This window comes from Prenolepis imparis, unplaced genomic scaffold (genome assembly GCF_030444845.1).
Source record: "Prenolepis imparis isolate NDT839.2.m4 unplaced genomic scaffold, iyPreImpa1.0 SCAF_5, whole genome shotgun sequence".
NCBI classification, from domain to species: Eukaryota; Metazoa; Arthropoda; class Insecta; order Hymenoptera; family Formicidae; genus Prenolepis; species Prenolepis imparis.
The window spans coordinates 13,141,412-13,166,815 of record NW_028141163.1 but is presented as its reverse complement, the minus strand read 5'-3'; the positions used below and the strand labels follow the sequence as shown (position 1 = coordinate 13,166,815).

At 34.9% G+C, this 25,404-nt stretch overlaps 1 protein-coding gene across 9 annotated transcripts in view; it reads right to left on the bottom strand.

Moving 5' to 3' along the window:
* Nucleotides 1–25,404, bottom strand: part of Mtd (TLD domain-containing protein mustard) — a 126,466-nt gene that overhangs the window by 68,098 nt on the left and 32,964 nt on the right. For 3 of the 9 annotated variants that reach the window (XM_083038498.1, XM_083038500.1, XM_083038499.1), the window contains exon 1: nucleotides 557–2,808. The exons of 4 other annotated variants lie outside the window; for them this stretch is intronic. In XM_083038498.1, the coding sequence (XP_082894624.1) occupies nucleotides 557–1,206 (650 nt within the window). In that variant the 5' untranslated portion in view covers nucleotides 1,207–2,808. Of the gene's footprint in view, nucleotides 1–556; nucleotides 2,809–25,404 lie in introns of those variants that run through there. 2 more of the 9 variants (XM_083038501.1, XM_083038502.1) reach the window with 1 other exon arrangement.

Sequence of the window (25,404 nt, the reverse complement as noted above, 5' to 3'; positions counted from 1 at the left end):
CAAATATATCAATGTAAAAGTCATCGTGAATTGGGTATTAAATATTTGTGATTATCGCATGTATCGGTCGTTATAGGATTTCGAAACCTCGTTTACTTGAATTTTATCGCGTTTATTTTTATCTTAATTTTTTAGCCGGTGCGAAAAATGCACGTAATCGTTTTATTAATTTTAAATGAGTAAATCATCCGTTAAAATTAACCGTGACATTTATTTATCAAATAATTAAGCGATGTAAATATGAAATAAATTATTCAGAAAGCAATATATTCCCCATGTGTAAATCGCACATTTCTTTCCTCTTTATATTCAATATTATTAAATAATATATATACCAGAAGAGTATGTATAATACTCATGACTTAATTAACACTTTTAATTATGTTTAAATAACATCTTTTCGGAGAACTCGTATCATTTTAACTTCGCTTCATTTTCTTACCTCGATTATCCTTTTAAAACGAAATCACATCGGCCTCTTCTAGAAATCGCTCCAATGACTAACAACGTTCGTGCAATAATAACGAAACGATATAATCGCGAGATAAATAAATACCTGACGACCGAGTCCGGTACAAAGATATTCCACCAGGACGGTCTCTTCTGCCGAGGATAACTTTGCGAATAAAGCCCTTCCGTGCTTCCGGTCTGCGAGGGAACACCGGATACGCCCTTCCTCCTCTTCCGATCCAACTTGGGCGGCTTAACAAGCGGATGCCAGGACTTGCGGCGTCCCTTCTTGGCTTCCTGAACCGCGCGATCGCAATCCTCGTTCTCCGGTACCTCTTGATTCTCTTCCAGCAGATCCTCGGATACGTAGAACACCGAGCTCCTTCTGCCGCTGTCGCTGCTCCTCCTCTTGTCCTTCGGCTTATCTTTCGCATTACTGTCCTTGGCGTTGTCCTTGACGTTATTCTTGGCGCTGTCCTTAGCGTCCTTACTGTCCCTGTCTTCGAACACGCTGGCCCGACGAGCCTTCTGAAAGATGCTGTCTCGTCGAGCCTTCAGGTCCTCGAGGACGCTGTGTCGACGACTCTTCGAATCCCGCAGAATCGACGCGTTCTCGCGTGGCCTAACGACGCCGAGGATCTTCGCCAACGATGATTCCTGTTCCATCATCGCCGGGATGGAGTTGGTCGAGGCGAACTTGGTGGTCGTGTGACCGTTCTGCGGTTCAGTGCTGATGTACATCTTGGCTGTCTCCATTCTAACGGCCACGTTGTCCGTATGACGAACAGTTCACAATCGCGTACTGCGCATCGCAGAGAGCGCCAGAGCTCTCGGTATCTTGTATCGGGGTCACGTCGAAGGTCAACTCGCGTCTAGATTAAGTATTTACTTGGCTATACATCGACCGGCGTTGAGAGACGTTGATTTCTCCGGTGATACCGCCTAATGCCAGGTTAATGTCTTGCGGCAGCGAGGTCGTCCAAGGTCAGACGAGAGTAAAATATAAATCCGTAATCGGAAAGATCGCTCTCTTCCACGAAATCGTTAATATGTATATCTTATGCCAACAGAATCGGGATGGATTATACGTACATCCACCGGTTTTACAAAACAGTTCGGAAGAATCGATTCGGTTATCTCGCGATGGCGTTGACCGAATTAGTGGGGAGACTATCCTACTCACAGATTAGATATCCGGGTCGGACGTATATCCAGTAAGATTTTCAAGTATAGGCGAGCGAATATGAATACACGAGTGTCTTGCGGTTGATTCAATATTGCACACTGACGAGGTTTTGCTGAAGGTTACCACCCCGCGTTGCGGTATCCGCAAACTTCAAAACACCAAAAGAAATCTCTCGCTGTCACTGTCAATTTGTTAATGTTATATACCGGACGATTTGGACTACGTGAAATTCACAATTCCGATCGTGGCGAGACGATAATCGACTTTTCACATCGACACATTGACCTGGTTCGTTATTCGAGCGGAGAAACGATGAGGAATGTACTCGATGATAATTATCGACTATGGGCGAACGTCATTTTTCACGAGGATAAAAATGAAAGAGAGAGAGAGAGAAAGAAAATAGGCACGGGGACGACGAAATGGAACGTTAAAGCGCGACCGGAGGCATTAATTCTACCTGGCCACGACTCGTCGTCGGTGAAAGCAGCTGAAGCGGTCGACCGCCTTTTCACTCCGACGCCGGCGACGCCGACGACGCGGTCACTCTCGTGAAACGCGCGTTACCAGGTAGACGTGTGTGTACGCATGTTTGTGTATGTGCTCCGATCGTAGAGAGGAGAGCACGTATATAGGGATCTCTATGATTGTTTAACCCCGCAGAGACTCGACCGTTTATTTATTTATTTATCTCTGTATATGTACCTAACCTAAGGCGAACCGCTCCGTTTCCGATCATCTGGCGCGAATCAAATCGGCCGTCAACCAGTCCAGTTTTATTTTTACAAATAACGTCGAGAGAACTTTTTCCGGGAAATTTGACAATTTTCCGCTTCTTCTTCGATTAAATATTACAGTTCCTTTTTCTCTTCTTCAAACATGCACGTAAATAATAGGTTAAGATAAGACTGGCCGACAAAGAGTGACTCTTTCCTCTTGACGTCTTTTTTTTTTTTTTTTATTCCTTTCTAGACTCGCTCTCGTTATCGGACGAACAGACACGCACGCACATCACGACGCACATGTATACGTATGTAAATACACGGGAGCTCGAGTTCGCACGTCGAAAGCGCGGGATAATAAAACGTCGGGTCGAAACTCGAAAGGCACGTTCGATCGACGGCCGTCACGTGAATCGAGTATCGCAGCAACTAAGCGCGTATGAACGCGACCGCTTGTATTTATACGCGTACTGTCTGCCTGCCTGGTTCTCACACTCTGTCTTTCTCTTTCTCTCTCTTTCTCTCTCTCTCCCTCTCTCTTTCGCGCCGCATCCCCCACTTAATGTCGCGATGAACACGCGTACACAGACGGGAGGATACGCACAAGATTCCACTGATCCTGTGGACGACATTCAATGTCGTCATTTCCGAACTAGAAACAACCCCCGGATCTCGCGTTTACGCGACTCTTTGATCCCTAACAACGTTTACGCGCCGATACGATGTGGTTTTAAAAATACTACAAATATAAAACATCCCGTGAAATTTTTCAAACGCTCTGCAAAACATCTCTCACGCCTGTCCTTTGAGCTTTTCAATGTGTGTTTCGAAATATTAATACGCACCATGTTTTCTCAAACAATAATAAAAACTGTATGTCTAATTCCAGGATTTATTTCCCTCGTGCGACAAAATCGCGAATCATGTTAACTTTAGATGCTCACGGTCATTTTGGTTTTATGGGAACTATAAACATAGTTCTTTAAATATTGCACTTCGAGAAAGATGTCGAGATCGTTAAGAATTCATTTCAATTGCTTTCTAAGTGCACTTGTACTTCCTGCGCTTAAAATAGGACGCAAGTACATGTGGAGAAAGTTAAGCAAAAATCAATAAAAACTCATCAAGTAATAATAACTTTGAAGATAAATTAAGTTTAAAATAAATTATCTTTTGCGCGTACATATCCAAAATCATTACGTAACTTGTTTTGATTTAATTTTCCGGGTTAATTTTTCTACACAATTATCTGCATATAAATCGCACACAAACAGTTATCATTTATATATAAATTTTGGAAGAAGAAAAAAAAAAGATATAAAGAAAAAATTAAACTAAAAAAATAAAACAAAAACTATAAAATATATTATATATGCGCATATATACACTGATATAAGTATACAATAGTTGTGTACAATAGTTATTCAAAGATATTTTAATTCTTGATCACGAACCTATAGACATATTTCAAATTGTAATTTCTAACATTGTCATATTCTGTAGTATTGCATACTTTTTTTATAACCTTTCCCAAACGACCTTAAACTCTCAATGTACATCGAAAGCCTCGAGATCACGTCGCGGGTTCGCCTTAACAAGGTAATCTATAATCGAGTTAATCAATCCGATAATAATCCATCCAACGATAGGGCAAGGCAAGAGATAATAACGGTGATTAATCGATAACGAGCTGTCGATAATTTCATCGAAATCATTGTTACGCTAGAAATCTCACTGATTTCTGAGAGAAAATGTATATAAAGATTCTGATTGCATCACTTATGTTATCTTATGATATCTTATAACGCAATATTTGCACTCTTGCAAGCTTAAGAAAACATGAAAGGAGCTTCAACTTTAGATCGAAAAATTCTAAAGAATAAATAAATATCTATAAAATATAAATAAATTCATTATATAAATACAATTGCAACATCCTGACAGGTATTGTCATCACGGGTTTAATACAGATTTCCACTTCAAAATCGATAAAACCATTAATTGATACTAACGATAACAATCGTAAAAGTCACGGTTTATCAATGTTTAGGAGCACATGAGTTCATCGATAAACAGATAAACAATGTCCTATACAATGTATTTGTAGAAAAAAAAAAAAGAAGAAAAAAGCTCTCGTAAAGCGAAAAAGATCGCATAAGTGACGCGTCATTAATTGCGACTGATCTAAACAAGGGAAAAGATCGCGACAAAAATAGAAAAACGGATTCCGAGAATCTCGATTGTGCATCCAAGTGTTGTCGAGAGTCTCGAGTGTCTCGATATTCCAGATATCGCTGCTCGAGCAGCCACTTTAGATTGATTACGCAATTCGTGATATCGGGCAGCCGTTTAATTCATGGTCGGCTGCGAGATATTTTTTCCACCGATCGCCCATACATCTCGGCGTCCCACGTGATCTTGACCCGCTTCCGGACCAACAAGAAAACAACTACACCCATTTGTTTATTCGATACTTTCTTAAATTTATTTAGGGCTGCTGTATATCTTACAACCCACCGCATTGTAACATTAAACAAACGCAACATTCTATATCTAAACTAAGATTTTACAGATTTTCATATATATGTATAACTTTGTTACTATTATTTTATTTATTAATTTACTGATACTTAATTATAATTTTTATTTTATTATTTAATTATATTAGATTTTGTTATTATTTTATCTTATAACTTTATGTGAATATATAAAATGCGCAACTGTAATCTTAATAAATATGCTAAATGAATATTCCTAATAAAATTAATAAATGTATGCAACATCAATGTTTTGGTAAATTTTACCTAATTAGTTGCACTAGTATCGCGCACAGCAACTCTCTTGGTTTATTCTTATTTTGTAGAAGTAAATTTTAAAAGAGAAGTAGAACAAGAAAAAGAAATTCCGCAAAAAGTACGGTGGATTTGACGGTTCCGCAAATTATATGTTTCCCACTGTACTAATTAAAAAAAACTTTGACGTAACTCTCCTGTCAAATATCATTAAAAATAAACTTTAAGTAAACATCAGAGCTTTTCGCTTATTACATTAAATTGTCAATTGTACAACAAGGCAACATTTTACAAGGATCTTCACGCGAAATTACGAGTTTGTCGTGCACTTGCTTTTTCATTCTATATGTATATATCCCGTGTCTATTACTCAAGTTTTAATTGCAGCTCGGACCTGTTCCCGAGAAAGAATTTAACAGAGGGGAAACTTTGTTAATCAACTATATTTCGGCGATAACAGTTCCGTATATTCAGTGCTCCGGAAGATACTTGTAGGACACGAGAGAGAGAGAGACGTCATCTCGAACAAAGAACGCTGCTGTTTGCCGCAGAAATTTTCTCTCAACGAGCGAGATGCAAGAAGCATATTCAACCCTCTACGGACGGACAATGAGAAGGTTCTAATTGGCTGAATCGAATTAAGAGTCCGGCCCGGTATTTTTATCGTTGCCAATTTCGTAATTGGACACGCGGCTGAATTGATCAATTGTTTCCACCGCGCTGGACATCTATCCGGTCTCTCTCGTTAAACGGAGCCTTCGTTAGGAAAATACGCGGACACGCGACGGAAATTTCGCTTCGACGGGCGAGCGACGAGCGGAAATATCGTGAAAATGTACTGTATCTCTTCGTGGCGGCCTTGCAGCTAGACAGCTGATCGCGCAGTGACATTCCCACGCTTGACGATCGATCGCCGTGCGAAACCGCGATGTTAACTCACGAGAAAGCGAAAGACAGATAGAGAAAGAGAGAAAGATAGAGACGAGAGAGAAAATTATTTTTCAACAAATTCATCTGGAGAAAAACTTGAAAATTTTAATTCCATTTATGTTTAATATTAATAAAACATATAATTAATATTATTTACAAAAAAGATATATAAGCTAATTTATATAACTAAAAGATTAAAATATTTATTTGAGTCTAAAATAAAAATCCTCATAAATTGTCACAATTTTTTAATTATTGTAATAAAATAGAATAAGAAATATTACATTAAAATGCTTTCAAAAAATAAGAAATAAAAATTCATCAATATAACACATTAAGATTCTGTAAAGAAAATAAAGAAAATTTTCTTAAGATTAAATGAATTAAGTTCTTCTTTGTATAAACTATTCAATTTATAATTTTACAATAATTAAAAAATTATATTATCTTTTTGCGATTCTCTATCTCTCTCTCTCAGACTCTCTTAATCAGGTCTAGTGGAAAGTACACAGTGTTATCTCCGCTAAATGCATTCATTGAGACTACTCGCAAAAAATGCTTCACGGTGACGGAATAATTTCGCGCATTACAAAACTGAGCCTCTGTCAACCGAGCACACCTTATCAGGTATATGTATACTCACATCGCGTATCGCGCAGGACAAGACAGGTTTACGATACAGCTACTGAAATCATAAACGAGACTATCTGTTTCCATTCGAGACATGACGGGAAACACGACGCTTCTTCTTTTTGTATATAGGATAAAAGATTTTTATCTCTTTCTTTCACACACGCACACAATATATCAATGTAATTATAAAAATATAACATATAATATATGTACATATGTACCCCCCTATATTATACTTGAAATATTCTTTTTAAAAGACAATATTGATTTAAATAATATAAATTTAATTCAATTACCAAAGTATTATAATTGTTAAGAACTATCCGCATCAGATTCTTCATCATATTGCAAATAAAATATTGTTAATAAATTGAATCTGTATTATAGAATAAATCGAACGAAATTTCCTCTTATTAATATTTCTACTTATTCAAACTTCTCTTATTTAATTGCGTAATCACTATGTCGATCGAAAAACACAACAAAGTCGTAGCAGATGTGTCCTTGATGAAGATATCTGATCAAATTAAAAAGCAATACAGCATAAAACAGTTATGTCAAATTTCCTGGAAGCAACACGTGCCAATTCCAGCCGATAAGTCACGAGCATATTTTGGCTGGGCGTCGCGATAAAAGTCGCTTATTTTTCATCGCAAATACGTTACATCCACGTTCACCGTTTCACAAATTGGAGCATGGCAACTCGAAAAGGCAAATTGTACCTTCCTACGTGACCATCGGTATATTCAACGGATGTACTATGCTTGAATACGAAGGAATAAGTTGACGAGAATGACGAAGGCAAATTGACTTTTTGTTAAAATCTTTTTCAATCTCAAAATATTGAGACATTTAATATATAAATTTAAAGTAGATTTAATTTAGATATTGACATTTGTTAAAAACAAGCGAACAATTACAGAAAATTGATTCATTTTATGATAAAATTTTTTTGACAACTATAAAAATTATTATATACAGATAATTATTCCGATAATAAAATATTATAGATATTATCTCTGGAATTTATACTATTTATTTTATTACAATCGCGAATTTGTATAAAGTATATAAATCTTTTCTTTGTATAAAAAAGTAAATAAATTTTCGCATATTTTATGCGCGTTTCCCGATAATATAAAATCGTGTCGAGGAATTAAAGAAGCGCGTTCCGAAAAGTAGAGTAACGAAAAACTAGAAAAAAAAACGTAAAAATTATATCTTCCATTATGATTATATCTATCTGTATTAAACGTCGTTCTGAGAATATTATTGGACCTTCGTGAACTTCGTATGTTGGCGAGATAAAAAAGATCGGTAAAACTCGTAACGTATCTGCTTGGTGTATCTCGTCGTAAAACGACGATTTACGATTCGACGGAATTATAAACTTTCATTTCTAAAATTTACGCGAATATATAGTCGGATAAAAGGATATTTTTTCCAATGGCTTTTCGCGATTCTGCGAAATCTCACATTTCCAATCGGCATTCAAATATATAATAATTCTGATATATAATTGTTAGATCATCTTTCAAATATGTATATACACATATACACATATTTTTTAAATATATCTAGCAAAATATTTTTTTTTAAATCATATAAAAAATATATGTATAAAAATTTAATTTTCTAAATGCTTGTGTATTTATATTGGTAAAATCTGAAGTTATTGAAATTATTTCGATTTTAATAGTGTCGATACAGATAGATAGATATAGAAAGAGAGAGAAGAAAGGAAGAAAAAAAAAGAATGCAATAAAATAATGTAGATTTGTAGATCAATAATGCAATAGAATAAGACAGATTACATCGTTTCGATCAAGTAATTGAAAATCATTGAAAGAATCGTCTACATGTTAGTGAAAGTCACCGAACAATAAAAAGCGATTTAAAATTCTTTTACTGATTGATTGTTAAATTTTTCGTCGCGCAATGTTCATAATTATAAGCCCATTCATTCGAATATCCGAGATCCATTCTTAACATAATTTTTCTTGTACATAATTATTTAATAAAAATTATATTTTATCTATTATTATCAATTGGATTGTATTGTTCATATTATTATTATACTAATTGTAAAAGAAAACAAGACTAGAAAAATAAATAAAATTAATATTATTATATATTGTTGTTTCCTTGTTCTTTCCCCTCTCAGCCAATAAATATAATTATTTAATTAAAATTTACGTTGAATAAATATATATAAAAAAAAACAAACATATATTGCACAAACATATATATTATATAAAATTTAATTTAATTTAAAAATTTAATTTAATTAAAAAATTAATTATCTATAAAGTTAAATATATTATGACATAATCGATCCAACATTTTACAGAGTTTAATATAAATATAAACATCTTAATAGATCAAAACATGTTCTTTGATTCACATGATAAAAACTGATGCGTCATTCTTTATATGATATCACTTCACATAATGGAAAACCACTTGTAAACATCGGACAATTCAAATGTCTTATTAAGATATCGCTATATCCCACGAGTAACGCGCTGTTTGAAATAAAGGGATGAAATTGCAGACGTATTTATAGCCGGCGGCTGCTTGTTCGTGCAAAGAACGATTCGTTGTCACTTCCCGGAAACTTCGATTCCTGGTTCGGATTATTAAGAGTCCTTGTATTAGTCGATAACGAGATAAAGACAAAGAAGCGCGCCGCGACCAACTGTTTAAGAAAGCCTGTACCAAGCAGCATCGCTTTCTGCTTGACATTCCGCGCGTGCAACACCTGTCGAGGAATATTAATGACAACGCATCATACAAAAGTATGAAAGGTGCACATTAATGTTGCATAACAAAAACGCCGAGCAAGACCTTGTAATCGTTAGCAGAATCAACATAATGTTCGTTAATGAATCTACACAATTTTTTTTTAAATGCCTTCTGTCTTCTAAACTTCTGTCTTCTATTAATCTCATTTTTATCGCAAATTGCACATTTTAAAATTATCAACTGTCGTTATAAGTAGCAATTACGGATATTAATAAGTTCAATCTTGATCGATTGCCTGAATGATTGATTTCTAATAATATATTGATAACTAATTTCAATATGTAGCAGCAGTACATTAAATTCTATCTTATTGTTAGATTTTCTTTCTAATAATATTTGTGACTAAATATTTTCTCATGATTTCGCCATAATAACGCGTATTTTAATGATGTGCAAAAAATAACGGCATTTTCCACAAAGATTATTCGAACATAATAAACTTAAAAATCATATAAAACGTAGATTATCAAAGAATTCTATTCTTCAAAAAATATAAGCATTGTTCTTATCATAGATATGACATTAAAATTCTTTTTAACTGATGACAGTTCTTTCAGTATAATACTTAAATATAGAACAATATATATAATTCTTAGTAAACCCTCTCTATTCTTAAAGCTTCGAGTCGCTACAATCTAAATATAGAATATAGATTTCATCTAGAAAATTTACAGCGATTACTTCAGCAATTCTTATCGCGATTGTTAATGATAATTAATCTAACAAGAATGACCGTAAGCCGTCGTCTCTTGCACCTTCCGTAATAATTTCTAATCACAAAAAATTGCTAAACGTAAATATGAATGATTTTCTTGCTCGCGCACGATTTATATATAATTTGTGTAATGAATCGACAATCCATTCAGACAATATCTTTAGAATTATTGCGATAGATTTCTCTTATTATCCTTGTCATACGCATCATGCAAGTTGAGCATATTTTTTGAAGAGTGCACACAACACACAACCACATACACATACAAATAAATTCCAAAATAATATTTAAAACCATAAAAAAATTGCTATATAATTTATATAATTTAAACATTTTTTATAAGCATTTGAGAGCACATCAGAAATTTTCAAAAATATCTATTTTCTACAAATTACAGGAAGAACACTCTATCGAGTTTAAAATCTCAAATGTTTTTCAAAATGTATATATGTGGTTTAACGTGTGCGCGTATATATTATTTAACGAGTAATTTTCAAATATTTTACAAAGTAGTTCTCAATTTCATGTCTTTGCATACCATCGCGTCCGAGAAAATATCTATTGTTTGAGGCGCGCCTGTTTAGGATTTTTAATTTCCATCTCCTCTTCGAACACCTAATTATAATAAGTATGCTGGTCACAGAATATTTCATAAAGTATTCTGACCACAGCTTACCTACACAGTCGAAACGCTCGGTGTTCGCATTGCGCATCTAACCGCACAATCGAATATTTCCATGTTATTTATTATTATGTTTCGCATAATTGACGACAACAGCTGCGCCGATTATTTTATACGATTTTAATGTCGACATTTATTTAGGATTTCAATTCTAAATATCTCGCCGGTTTTGCCTTCCACGGATTTTAATTGCCAACGTGAATGCGAGGCGAGCACAAACTAGTTTTGATTGGCAACGCGCCTGGAAAATTCTAATTGCAATATTATATATGCGTAGTATGTTTTCAAAACCACCGTGAAATTATCCTTATACAAACTTGAAGTACACTAGAACAGATTATCCGGTAAGGCCGTTCTAAATAAAAGATAAGAGTAAGTTTTACTTTAAAGAATCGTTAATTGATTTTATAATATTAATTTTTAAACAGTTATTTATTTTTATTTAAATCATTTCTCAAAGAGTAATATCAAGCATATTAAATTGATTTAAAAGATATTTAAGTGTAAAATAATTTATCTTATAGATGTATATATAAATTATGTGATCGATTAAATATATAAACATACAGAGAGTATATACAATATATGAATAATATACGCAAAATTGGAATGATCTTCATTAAGCGAAATACTAATTTATTAAAAATTTTTGATTATTAATAAGAGAAGAGCACAAATACAAATACCTATATATATTTTTCTTTTTACTGACTAAATTCTTTTTCTTTTCCTTTCTGAAAAAATCTTGATTGTTTAAAATTATTAATTTTTTTCTAACTATACATATACATAGCTATATGTATATACTAACTATATATATAATTAACGATAAAAACAAGTGGACATTATTAATTTTTAGAAAAAAATTAGCAACATCCAGTACGGATAGTAAAAACGTTATATGCAGAAAAATATTTTTAATAACGCATACATATACATGTATGTATATATCGTGCCAACTGTATAAGATACAATCTAAACTTCTATTAATTTAATCATCGCGTTACAAGCTAATTAAAACATAATTGAAATTGACCATTATAATTATTCGTACCGTATCATAAACTTTCACCGACGCCTTTTCGCGCGTATATCAAAATTGCCAATAAAAGGGATACTCGCAATTTCGGTCCCCAATTAATTACACGCTAATAAAAACTTTGCGCGTAATTAAATATAATTTATAATTATAAGCGTCGGTTTTTCAGAAAGGATTTTTGTGCTTCCGTCGTGACGATTCTCTTTCGCGCGATCGCTACTTTCTCGTCAACTAATTAAACACAAATATCAAGCTACGCGCACTTAATTATTATTTCACAATTTGCCTTGATTGCATCTTTAATGCCAGAATCGAATAAAAGCCAATTAAATAACGTATTTGTATTCAAACAGTTGTGTAATAATAATCAGCAGCGCCTCGTTATTATGTCGATATCGCTGAGCTATAATTATTATATGGTATTCAAATTATTGCTGCATGAGCGATGTTATATCGATTTTATAGTTATAAAATTTCGCTAAATGTAAACATGACTGCGAGAATAATGTATTCTTAAATTAATAATCTTTAATAGTTAATAACTCTGAAAGTAGTTATAAATTAAAAATTAGCAGGACTTAAAAGTATAAACTCCAATTAATTTCCTCTATAACTTTTGCATGTTGATTCACTCTCAAGTTTAAAAAAACATAAGCTACTCCGAATAACTTTCGTATAAAAACTTTACGATATATATCTTTGAGAAAAACATTTCTTGTTTTGACATAGCCTATAAAATGCTTAAGAAGAATTGTTCTAGAGACGAGATGTTAATCTTGAGAAACTTCCAGCCCATAACAAACAATGCGAATTAGTTTCAATTGTAAGTCGATTGTGAATATCGCGCGCGTTTGACAGAATGGAATTTTATAACTGGCCGATGGCGATGCTCTCTTGCTTTCCTTTCAAGGTTGATAGCCTCAATCGATTATCGCTCGGTACGCTTCGTTGAGTGTGAACAAGATTGGCGGATAGAATTTGCATTAGTATGCAACGAGAATTCTCCTTCAACGAGAGCGATAACGCAGAATCTCTAAATACTCGATTATACAGTGACCGAAGAATTTATTATCAAAAAAAAAAACACACTACGTAAGACATTGAGAAATATTCTCAAAAAAGAAGCATATGGAAAAAATATAAGATATACATATATAATTTCTAAGAATAAACAGAGTATTAAATGTAAACGTATATATATTTATATATTGAATAAATAAATATATATATTTAATATAATTTATTCAATTTTGCAATTTTAGAAAAATATCGCAATAAATAATTTTATTCAGTCACGTAAAATAAACGAGTCATTCCAAGCTTCATTCGGTAAAATTTATTATGTGTCTCGAAGATGAATGCGTGTCATATAGAAATTAAATAGTCAATTCATTTATTTCTCAGAAGATATATTCGCGGCGCGTTTTAGGAAAAACATATTTATGTGTTTTAGTTAAAACCAAAAACATAATAGTTTATCATAATGTTCAATTAGTTATTAATTGAGAAAATTCTTAGGTAGCCTTGCTAGATGTCATTCTGTCGATAATGTCCGAAGAAGTATTCACAAACCGAGAGCGAAATGACGTAGAAAGGAAAGTTTTGGCGCGGATAAAATCGCTTTTAGTGAAATACGAACGACTTTTCGCAGCCACACTTCTCCGATAACGAGACGTCAAAAGAAGCACGTTTAATAGTGAATTATGAGAGTAATTATGTAAGCATGTAAACATTACACGAATTTTCGGGTCAAGGCCCACCTTATCATTTAGTGCGCAATTTGCAACACGTTATACTTTTCCATCGTTTGAAAAAAAACACAAACGAGCAACGTGCAGTTTCGAGGTTGTCGCGAGTCGGAGATGAAGGGGGAACACAGGTATGCAGAAAAAAATGCATATTGTGCGTGCCAGTTGTGCATTATCATCGACTTTCTAATTCCCAGTCGACGCGCGATCGCTCCTTTCTCAACTATATTATCGAACGCGAGCATGTACGTTTATGATGTAATTTGCAATTTAATACAACATCGATCTTTCATTAGAAATAACTTTCTTAGAGATTTTCGACGATAGAGAAATGTACAAAGAGAATTTATCTCCGCTCAAAAAAAAAAAAAAAAAAAAAATTAATTAGCAAACCCGACGCAGCCGAGGCTAGGGGAAGACAGAAAGGTATCGAATTAATCTTAATTTTCAGTCGACTTTACTTTACGTCGAAATAAAACTTTCAACTCCCGTCTGACCTGTTTGTCGGACTCAAGGCGATCGTTCGGCTGCATTGGCTGTTTGCAGTTTTAAAATATCGAGTGCACCTTTCTGGAGGTTGATAAGCATCGACGGTATTAATGTCTGGCCGACTTTAACAAGGGGGCTCATCCCTACGATCTCTTGCAGTTTTCCTAGAGTGTCAGTGTCTGAAATCATTGGCGGAACGACGTCGATTCATTCTTCGATTCGAACGTGAACGCATTCCTCTCATTGTGTCGAGGAAATGAGCTATCGGCGAAGAAAGATAAATGCCTCCCTTCCCTCGCTATCTCTTTCGCCTTCGTTGTTTCGAAACTTTATGGTCAAGACAGCCGTCAGACTTCTTGGACCATATACTATTGGACTGCGCTTTCAGTGATCTTCTATTTCTATAAAGTGTCGAAGATTTTTTGGATATACTCTAAGCCGAAAAATTGAACGAAAACTTCAAAACGGTCGGTCGAATTTATAAGTTCTCCTTTAGATATCATTTTGTTTTAAATAAATCTTGTAAAAACTTGGTAGACTTGATAAAATTATGTAAGATAAATAAAATTCAGAGTAAAAGTGAATTATGTGAAATGTGTGTTTAGCATTCGTAAACCCCATCTCGAATGCGACTATTTAAAGTGGCCCTTACACGAATATCTAATAGCTCACTCTTGCTCTAAAAATATCTATATTAATAATACTACTTTATTATAACCCTTTTTCGCATATGTAAGCATAATTATTCAATTATTATAAACATGTTTGCAATACTTTTACTAATATCGAGAAAAAAGTTGTATATTTATACGTTAATTATTTATGACAGAAAATTATTTATTTATACGTTATATTAATGAAAGAAATACGTCACGAACATTTCATAAGAGAAATTATTAGGGAAGTTATCCGGTCTCCGCTAGGCTAGAGTGACACGACATTACTTCGGCCTAGATACTGCTATTCTCCGCATTCCTTCCGTCAGTATGAAACGTCTGTATGAGACGTAAGAGACGGTAAGCGATTATTATGAATCTGTGTGTCATAATACGAAGTGATCTCATCACTTAACATGCCGGTATCAACTATTGAATGGAAAAGCGTCGAGAGGCAATGAGGATGCAGAGACTAGGTCGGGAATAGATCGATACGGGATCTGCCAAAACTCGATTTATGAAAACTCAACTAACCTGCACGATTTCGCGTATATACGTTATAACGAAAATACACGATCCGCGCGCAGATTCCTATCGCGCCGAAAATATATCGTCGAGGACGGTTCGCAGGAACGATACTTTTGGCAGGCGAAAACGCAAACAAACAGTTTATCGATGGAAACGGTTTGTTCGGTATAGCTGCAAGTTCGCTCGTATCTCTTCTTCGGTTTCGTTTGCGCATGTAAGCGAAATCATCACTTTGCTTGGACGAAGATGTTTACGCGCGATTCGCCAAAGAGGCGATCTTCGATCAGCACCGCTCATAAACGCGAAGAAAACTACTCGATATAAAAGCCATCGATCTTTGTTTATGCTATCCTCAACAAAAATACAGTTCGGTCCTTCATAGTGGAACGTCGCGGTTAAATTGAATCGTCATGCCGTATCGAAGCATAACATACGTTTATACTTTTCGGAAATCGGGATAAAACTTACGAAGTATGTCATAAAAATGTATTACAAATCTGTGATATACACAAATGAAAACAAGCTATCTAAGTAATGTAAATTGTTTATACATTCTATATTGGGATTTATATCTACTATCTAAATATTATCTTTCGTTTCTAAAAGCAACATTTATTTATACATCGCAATTTCATTGTTGCGTAAAACAAGCTTAGTTCGTACATTCAGAATTACAATGAGAATTTATAATTTAAAATCAAAACTCTTATAAATTATAAAGCTCATTGTAGAACTTGTTTTTTTAATGCAATTAATCCATTTTAATATTGTACAGCATCACTTTTATAAAAAAAAATTTTTTATGTTCAAACATACGCTTATAATGAATTGATTCTAGGTACGTGCTCTACGTGCGCCTTTTATCACAATAATTACCTCATATAGTTGAAGAGAAATCAGTTTTACTACGTGAAAATGCATAGATTTCAATTGTAACGGTTACTCACATGCAAGAAGTCGTTTGCTCACGAATAGATACAGCATAAAGATTACTCACCTGTAAAAAAAAGAGAGACGAATTAAATAATTATACATATAAGAAAATATTCAATGTTTGAAATAAATAAGTAAATATTTGATATTTTGTGTTTAATTTTTTATACATATACAAATTTATATCTACGTATAAGAATTAATTGTAAATAGAAATATTGTGATTTTCCTCATCGGTTCAATCACAAAAACTTTCCTAAAATAGACGATTTATTTTTAATTCTTAGCACTTTCTCGAAAGGATTAAAAGTCGCCGTACGTATTGAAAATTCCCTATAAAACTTTTTGCACTCGGCGCCTTTCGAATGCAAAAGGTTAATTAGAAAAGTTAAATAGAGCAAAATATGTAAAGTATATTTAACTCTAGGCTGTATTAGAGCGTCATTGAAAACTTTTTATCAAACCCGAAGTTTTACAAGAGACTTCAAATTTATTTTTCCCCCATCGTTTTAATTCTACATATATTTCACACGTTTCTTACAATGTAATTTTTTACATCCTACGTGATTCATGTTTTTTATTTAATCTTAGATAAGCGCAAAAGAGAGAAGGGAATGCGTTGAATATTGCAACTCTTGCATATTTCCGAACAAAATGCTCAGGAACGTTCGCGTTTGCAATCGCGAATCGATAAATCGCAGGGGCAATTGTTTATTGTTTGTGCGATATCCAAGACTAGTATGTTTCTCAATGTAACCGTTTTTGCATACACTGTGTCCGTCGAGGGCGTGCAAAACATGAGCGCAGAACGTGCGCTATTGTCCTCTTGCGAGCTATCGCGCGCGTGTCTCACAAGCGCGACTATCTCGCACGCGTGTTCGCTTTATTTCTGTCGGGTGCTTTCGCACCCGAGATATGCAAGAAAGTTATTCATGTCGTTCGCCATTCAGCCTCCCACGCTCGATACGGACGAGCCGGGAAACTCGAACGAGGAGGAAACGGTATACGAAATCTCCTGCTGCTTTTTCGAAAGAGAGAAAAAAAAAAGATGCTCGTTCGTCCTTTCGTCGCAAGGTTCGACAAACGCTTCCGATCGCGCGGATAAAAGTGCAGCAGTCGCCATCGTTATCCCGTCACTTTGTATTCATAGCGCACTGTCCGCCATTTTTTCGGTCGCTTCCGTTCGGCGCACGGAAGCGTGACGAATTCTACGAGACATCGAAAGCACACGACTTCGATTTATTGGCATGGCGATAGAATTAAAATTTACGCTTGAAATAACGCTATTCTTAATCGTAAGATAATAAAATGTGATAGAACCAGCGAGAGAGATGGAAGAAAATGGATGTGAATTTAAAGATCTAGATCACAAACTGATATTGGGTTTTCTCATATTCAACTATATATGATACGACAAAATTTTAAAATGTATTTTCGAAAATTGTTAAATATATATTATTAAGAGATAAAATTTTCTTAAAATTAAATTTATTCGCTTTACTTTTAGACTATTATAATAAATTCTCATCCGATAAAGACTCGTCAATAAATGTGTAATAATAATAAGAACGAGTTCTTTTTGTATATCATTGCTAGTTAAATTAATCACTTAATATGACATATGAATACTATTATTACATAGACGCTAATAAGATATTCTCCTAATGATAGTAATTTTTCACGGCTTGTAATCCTATCTTTTCTTTAATAAATATACGATAAATATATACGCAAAACGCTTATCTTTCCATCAAGCATTTTAATGTTCGTCATAAAAAAATTTTAAAAAAATGGCGAGAGAAAGAGAGAGCAAATTCTAACAATGCAGAAGAGATAATGTTATGCCGGTTTTCTTATGCGGCAAAAGTCGTGCTGATATACGATACAGTACCGCGCAGTATGCATGGCAAATTACACAAAGATCTGCTGGTGGGCTTGTTTGTTCGCGAGGGTGTCCTTGAACGCGAGTCTCACGCGCAGCACCAAATGAAAGGGTTGTTCGAAATTGGAGTACTTCATCAAGCCGACTACGAGAAGGTCGCGGATTTTCGCGATTATCTCGACCTAACTACTATACGGGACAATTGTCGACTATATTAGACGACGACCGGGAATTCTTGGCGAAGTCGGCGGAGAACCGATCGAGAAACTCGTCGGGACGAAGCAACGACCGGCCGACGAGGCGGAGCTTTCTTGCATGCATGATTAGACGAGGCCTGTAAAACATCACGGAACCTGTTTGAAACCCCATGGACGCGTTCACGCGAATCAAAGATAGAGAGAGGGAGAAGAAGAGAGAAAGAGAGAGACTCGTTCATTCAGGTGTGTCTGGCTATAAATAGAATTCCCGGAAGGCGGCCGCAGCAGCCGATTTTCTTCTCCTTAAAGCAAAGTGCTTTTCAAGTGACATGATTTTACAGCTCATACACGACGCTTAATCAAAGATTGTAACTCGCTGACAGTGATAAAACTTTGGCATTTCGATGCTTTAGATATAAAAAAGTAGTCTCTATGTTTACTTTTGATAATGTTATAGAAACGGTTTATTCAATACAAATATATTTTTTGACGTGTTTATTATATCAAAATCTTTAAAATTATATTGTTTCCGAGATTACTGCGTTTGATATCAAAAAAATCTGAGTAAATCTTAATTAGCCACTGACAAAGAGATGAAAGAGAGAGATATTTGTTTCTTTTTCATCTCTTTATCAATATTAGTATTGCGAGTTATCAAAAAAAAATTATAATTCACTGTAAAAGAGCAACTCCTTTTGTCACGTCATATATCTTGGCTCAGATAATAATAATCTTGTATAAGATTTCTCCAACGATAAGGATAATCCTAGATAAATTTTCTTTATATAGATAAGAGAGAATCCTCTAAATCCTCTTTCTTTAATATTAGACGACGTGATAATTCTGTGCCGCATTATTTGTGCTGACGGCATTATTTAATTGCATACGATATCGTGCGATAAAATGCATTGCATTATTTAATTCCCACGGAAACAAAATCAGCGCGCATGCAAGGCTGCACGCGATTATCGCATTAGCGAAAATCACCGTAGAACGACAAATCGTTTATAAAACGCGTACAAACAAAATCTACGATCTCAGAGAAGAATATGGTAAGGCAACTGAGTTATCCGTCATTTCTGCCCGTTCGGATCGAAATTAGAATTCGACGAGAAGATTGGAATGCTCAGATCAAACGGGATCCTGCATGCTCGCGCGATCAAATCGCTCGTAAACCACATTTAGAAGAGTTACATGGCTCGTGTGTATTAAAATCGGCGTAAAATCCGTAAAATCATTAATCACGGTGGTTTATTGTGCTTGGCCGGCGAATCGAAAGCTGTCGATGAAAAATCAATCGCTGACCGAAAATCAGAGAGGAAATGTTACTCGGCGTAGAAGAGAGTCTCATTTTTCTCAGAAAAATTCCATTTCAAAATAAAAATGTATTTTCCTTTCAAAGAAATGCACAAATGCTTTTTCTTACAAAGTGGAACAAAGAAGAGAAAGAAGTGTATACATATATATATATATTTAGATTTATCTCGCGCGCTCTGGAACAATTTTTTTTAAGCGCGGCGATAAACACAAAATAATACTACGATGATGTGAACTTGATGGTACAAAAATAGTATCAGAATAATTCGAATCGGAAAAACAATACTAAGAAAGCAATGTTAAAATAATTCGCAGATTGCGAATAAATATAATAATATGAAATAGATACGATAAAATATATGTACATGTTTAAAAAAGAAAACGATGTCAGATTACAGAAGATTTTTTACGGCGTATAAAAAAATTCAAAAAAGAAAGACGAAGAAGACGAATAAAAAGCGGGAAACCGGAGTCGTAGAACGCGAAGTACGTCGAACCGGTCGAACCGCTCAAGAACAACCGCATTCCAGAGGATTTCCACAAGATTCTCGGCCGGCGAAGCATCCCCTTTGGAGCATATCCTGTTGCAAGATCGCGGGCAATCACGAGCGCGAGCCACTCGTCCCGAGATAACGAGGACTCTCCTCGGGAAAACTATTTTCGGCGAGCCCGTAACGGCGCGCTTTTACGACGAGAAATTGGAGCACGTCATGTTTCAAGGATATGTCCGCACGTTCAATAGAAGCGAGATCGAACGCAACACACGTCCGCGTGCAGCTGCGTTATTGTTAGGTACCTGCATTATGACAGGCGGGCGTTCTTATTCGCCGACGTTGCTCATCTCTATATTTGACATTCGGTGAATGAAGGAAATGAGATTCTAAATTAATTCACGGATCATTGATTGATTGTCATTTACATTTTTTTCACGTGTCAATCGCTCCCTCTTTCTTCACCCCTCCTGCTGCATCTCACGTTCGGACATAGAAGGTTCCGAAATTAAATAATATCCGATAATTCGCGAGTTGAGTCGAAAAAATCGAAATTTGCGACGCTTTTCGCGCCGCGATTTCGCGAGGATCGATCTTTTTTCTTTTCGGCAGACAAATCGCGTCGACAATTTCGACTTCGCGGAGGATGGGGCACGATGTTAGAACGCGATGTACGCTTTATGAATTTTAATTTTTGCCCACACGCTAAATATTCACCGGTCTCTCGACGGGGTCAGCGCCGCGACGCGGCTCTCACTTATATTTTATTTATAGCGCGATTTAGACCGCGCCTCCCCGTTCCGCATTCGTATTTTTTTGAATAAATAAAGCAACAATCCTTCACCTCGCTGCCAACGCAAAGAATACTACATAGATAAATCTTAGTTACAAAACGCGTAGCCTCATGCGCGTAATCTCGTAGAGAGATAGCCTATTTAGTTAAGAAATAAATTTCTAAATCATAATGTATCACGAGATTAACATTTTGTATTTTAAAAAGAATCCTTTTCAGATCATAATTTCTGACAATTCCGTTATCAAGAGAGATAAAATATTTAGACGTGCATTTAAAATAGTTTTTATAGTATAAAATTGCTCGCGTTATACATATATTATTTCTCAACACAAAAAGAAAACAAATGTAGTATAAAGATCTAAAATGCCACACACGCACAGACGTTTTCAAATTGCAATAAATTATCCGATTATTATATAATGTGCGGTCCAATTTGTGTTATAATACATATATTCGCAATGATCTTTCTATGCATTGCATACATTTTCATCATCCTATCTCACAAGTTCATGGACGTGAGCGGATCACGCGCGAGGGCGCCTTTAATTTGTTTACGAGCTCGCGACGCTTGCGAATTGGCGTGTTCGACAATATCAGCAAATTATGCAGCTGCATGTCCTGTATGTGTATATGTGTGCGTGTGTATACATGTGTATTATTATATGCAACGTGCGTCGCAGCTCGCGTTGCATGCCATTTGCGCTCGTGTCGCGAGCGACATGTGTGTGCCACGTTAATTATACGTTGAATCGTTAATTCACGAAGACCGAAACGAGAGTAATAAAAAGGTAAAAAAAGTGCCGACTTATCAGTCGAAAAATAATAAACTTGTACTCACGAGAAAAATTATTTCAATCAAATTCATTCTAATCCTTCTTATTTAGTACTTAATTTTTTGTTACATTATTTTGATTTTTGTAATTTTTTTCATTTTTTTAAAATTCTGTGTAGACACGTTTTAATGACATCATAATAAAATTTATTAGTCCATTAAATTAATTATACGCTAAATGGGAAATATTATAGGAATATCAATAATATAAATATGATAGTATTAACTACTCTATATATAATAAGTACGAAGCGTTCTATATAATATAGACTGCTTTAAAATCTTATTATTTTTAATGGAGATGCATCTCAATATTTGAAGTATTTTTTCACGTCAATAAATTCGTATCCCAAAGAAAATTCGCGATCGCCGCTATAAAATCAATCGCACGTCACGTAGGATAACAATTCGGTCGCGCTTTAACGAAGCTAATTATCCTCGTTAAACGATTAAGCTGTCGTAAAAGAGAGCTTGCATCGTCCGACCGAGTAGATAGGATCTAAACGTTTCCGTCACATCAGTGTAGGTCTTAACTCACTTATATAAGAGTTTATTGCAAATTGCGAGACGCGTCCAACCGAGTGCTGCAACTTGCCCTCGCTCATCTCGATGCAAGAAAGCCGCGCGGCATTCGCGATTTCTGTCGCGATGTCGAAAATAATGTTGTGCTCGCGGTCTTAATAATCCGTTCATAATAATTCCATAGCATACGACAAAATAATCATCGTGTATTGCTTATTTATATTCATCCTATTAAATATGTATATATATATATATCTTTATAAATATAGCTTTGATCAGATTAACGTCATACGCACTTATAACGATGTAGTCATTAAGAAAGATAAATAACGTCGCTAGAAACAGCGCGTTTTCTCATCGTGTAACGATATCGATCGCTTTTGTCTAGTTCAATGTTAGGTCGAGTACTCGACCTCAATGAGACTCGATCGTGACTTAAATGCCTGAGGATCTCATCTCACTTCCGGCCAATCAATGATGAAATAATGTCACCGTGGAATTCATGAAGGCCTTGAAAGCGCTCCGTGTCTATGTTATAAAATAAAGCGAGACAAGCGAATCGGTTTGAACGCGACGGAGAGGATGCTCTTTCTATCCGAATACGGCCCGGCGATCGAGAAAGCCACGACAAAATCGAATTTCCCGTTGTACATCTACATATTTATCGGGCGCGCAGTTGTATCAGTTGATAACAACAGATGTGGCCTTGCGCCGTCAAAGCGAGGCCGATAGATTGAACGGAATTTCTTCGCGCGATTCAAATTATGCAGGAATTCTCCTCGAGTAATTTATTACATGTGTGTTACATTTATAAACTGAACTGAAACTAAAAATAAAATCGAATTTTACGAAGGCATACATATTTGTACATAATAAAAATTTTACGGATTTATTTATTCGTAATATAACATTAACGTTATTTTATATTCACGATAAATTTTGTAAAATACAACATATTAATAAACTATATTTGTTGTTATCGTTGTATGTTATTAAAATATAAATTTCTTCTATTTTAAAAGTTCTATAAATTTTACGTTGTTAATGAAAATTTTGATTACGGTAAATATATCCGTGCGAGAGACTACCGTTATTACATCGACGGTTAAATTATGTATCTTAGTTAATAAGCCTACACAAACGCTTAACCAAGAAACAATTTTATGCAAATGTAGGTATATGCACGGCACAATATGCCGCTGACCTATATTTTCCCACGGTCAATTGTAGACTCTAAAGATTATGATCGTGGTAGATACACGTGCGCACACGGATACTCTTCCAGCTTCCTCAATTTTCACGTTATTTCAATATAGAAAATTTAGGACACAACCGCTGCGGATGACACGTGATCAGCATCCGCACATTCGAGTTACATATATTTTTTTGAACAAAATATTTACGTAATATATATCGAAATATTGGAAATATAATTCAGCATACTTTAATGAAAAAAAAAGAAGCAATTAATTCTGCAATAAATATTTATTTTTTGTTGCAGAACTATATTTTAATGAATCAGTCATACCAAATTTTTTAGCTAAGGAGAACCTGAGTAGAGTAATTCGGAAAACAATATAATTACTACTTTGAGTATTATTATTATTATTATTACATCAGTGATTCGTATTGCCCTTGATATCATTACTTTTATTTTTCTAATCAATCAAACTTTATACTATCCGTATCTTATCTTTATATTTTAATTAGTTTTTGTGCTTAAGTGTTGTAAGATAGAGGAAGGAAAATGCGCAAAGTTACGGATCATATATTTGTTCACAGAATAAAGTGTGCTTTAATGCGTCAATGGACCGTTAAAATGGCCTCTCGTAAAAGTAGTGGAAGAGACATATACGATAGAATGTTCCTTTTTACACGCGATCATAAAACAGCCGACGACTATTTGGGATTATCCTTTGGGACACAGGCGTTCTGTCGTGTTTCTGTTCAAGGCGAATGGCGTTCTTTACGATCTCTAGCGAGATTCAGGAACGTCGATCTCTGAGCGCGTACTCGATTGGGGCGGAGAAACTATGATAGAAAGACATCCTAAATGTGATCGCGTCTTGACTAGAAATTGGAACTGATAATTTGAACAAGTTTAATTTTCGATGTTGCAAACAAGATAAGAGAGATTATATTATCTTACACACCATAAATATATTGGCGAGCATAAAAACACGCTAATTAACATAATCAATGTATAATGAAGTTATACGTTGCTTTTTCCAAAATTATGACGTCTCTGTAAATCTTTCCAAAAAATTGCAATTTATGCATTAATACAATATTATATTGCAACATCATATTATTTTATTATACGTATCTTATTGTATATAATACGTATATAATATATTGTATATAATATATTAGGTACCTATATATTTTTTATATGCACCCAAATTATATTATTTTATAAAAAAAATATAATGTGCCACACACATTACACATTTCTTAAATTATAAACCATAACAATTCACACGCGAGAATTTTTACGCTTTCATTCGTGTGAGCTCTCTATTTCGCGCAAGCCAGATTCGCGTTTCTACCCCCTTCTCCTTCCTTCCGTCCAAATGACTGGGCACCTGATAAAATACGAGGACATTCGGCGGACGTTGCTCTCTCAATAATTTTTTGCCAAGACGACAGGCGCCGCAAGAGGTGAAGTATCGCGACGAATGTGTAACAAGAGGAAGGCCGACGCGACGCCGCGCCGAGGTGTTCCGTCGCGTGGAAGGTCGAGATGTTTCGAAAGTTAATAATAACAAAGCACACCGAGAGCAGAGCAAGTACGTCCACTCTTCGGATCCTTGAATCCTCCACTGACCGGCCAAATTGACCTTCCTTTGGATCCCTAAGGACCGGACCTGCTCTATTGCGAAATTTTTGATCGTCGCAAATATATAATCATGATTTAATAAATTTATATAAAATAATCAATAGTAAAAAAATTTGTTAACCTTTTCTTTCTCTCTCTCTTTCTCTTGATTATAAATAATTTAATAGCTAATCCAATTTTATTATCTGTAACTTCTGTATAAGCTTAAGCAAAGTAAAAA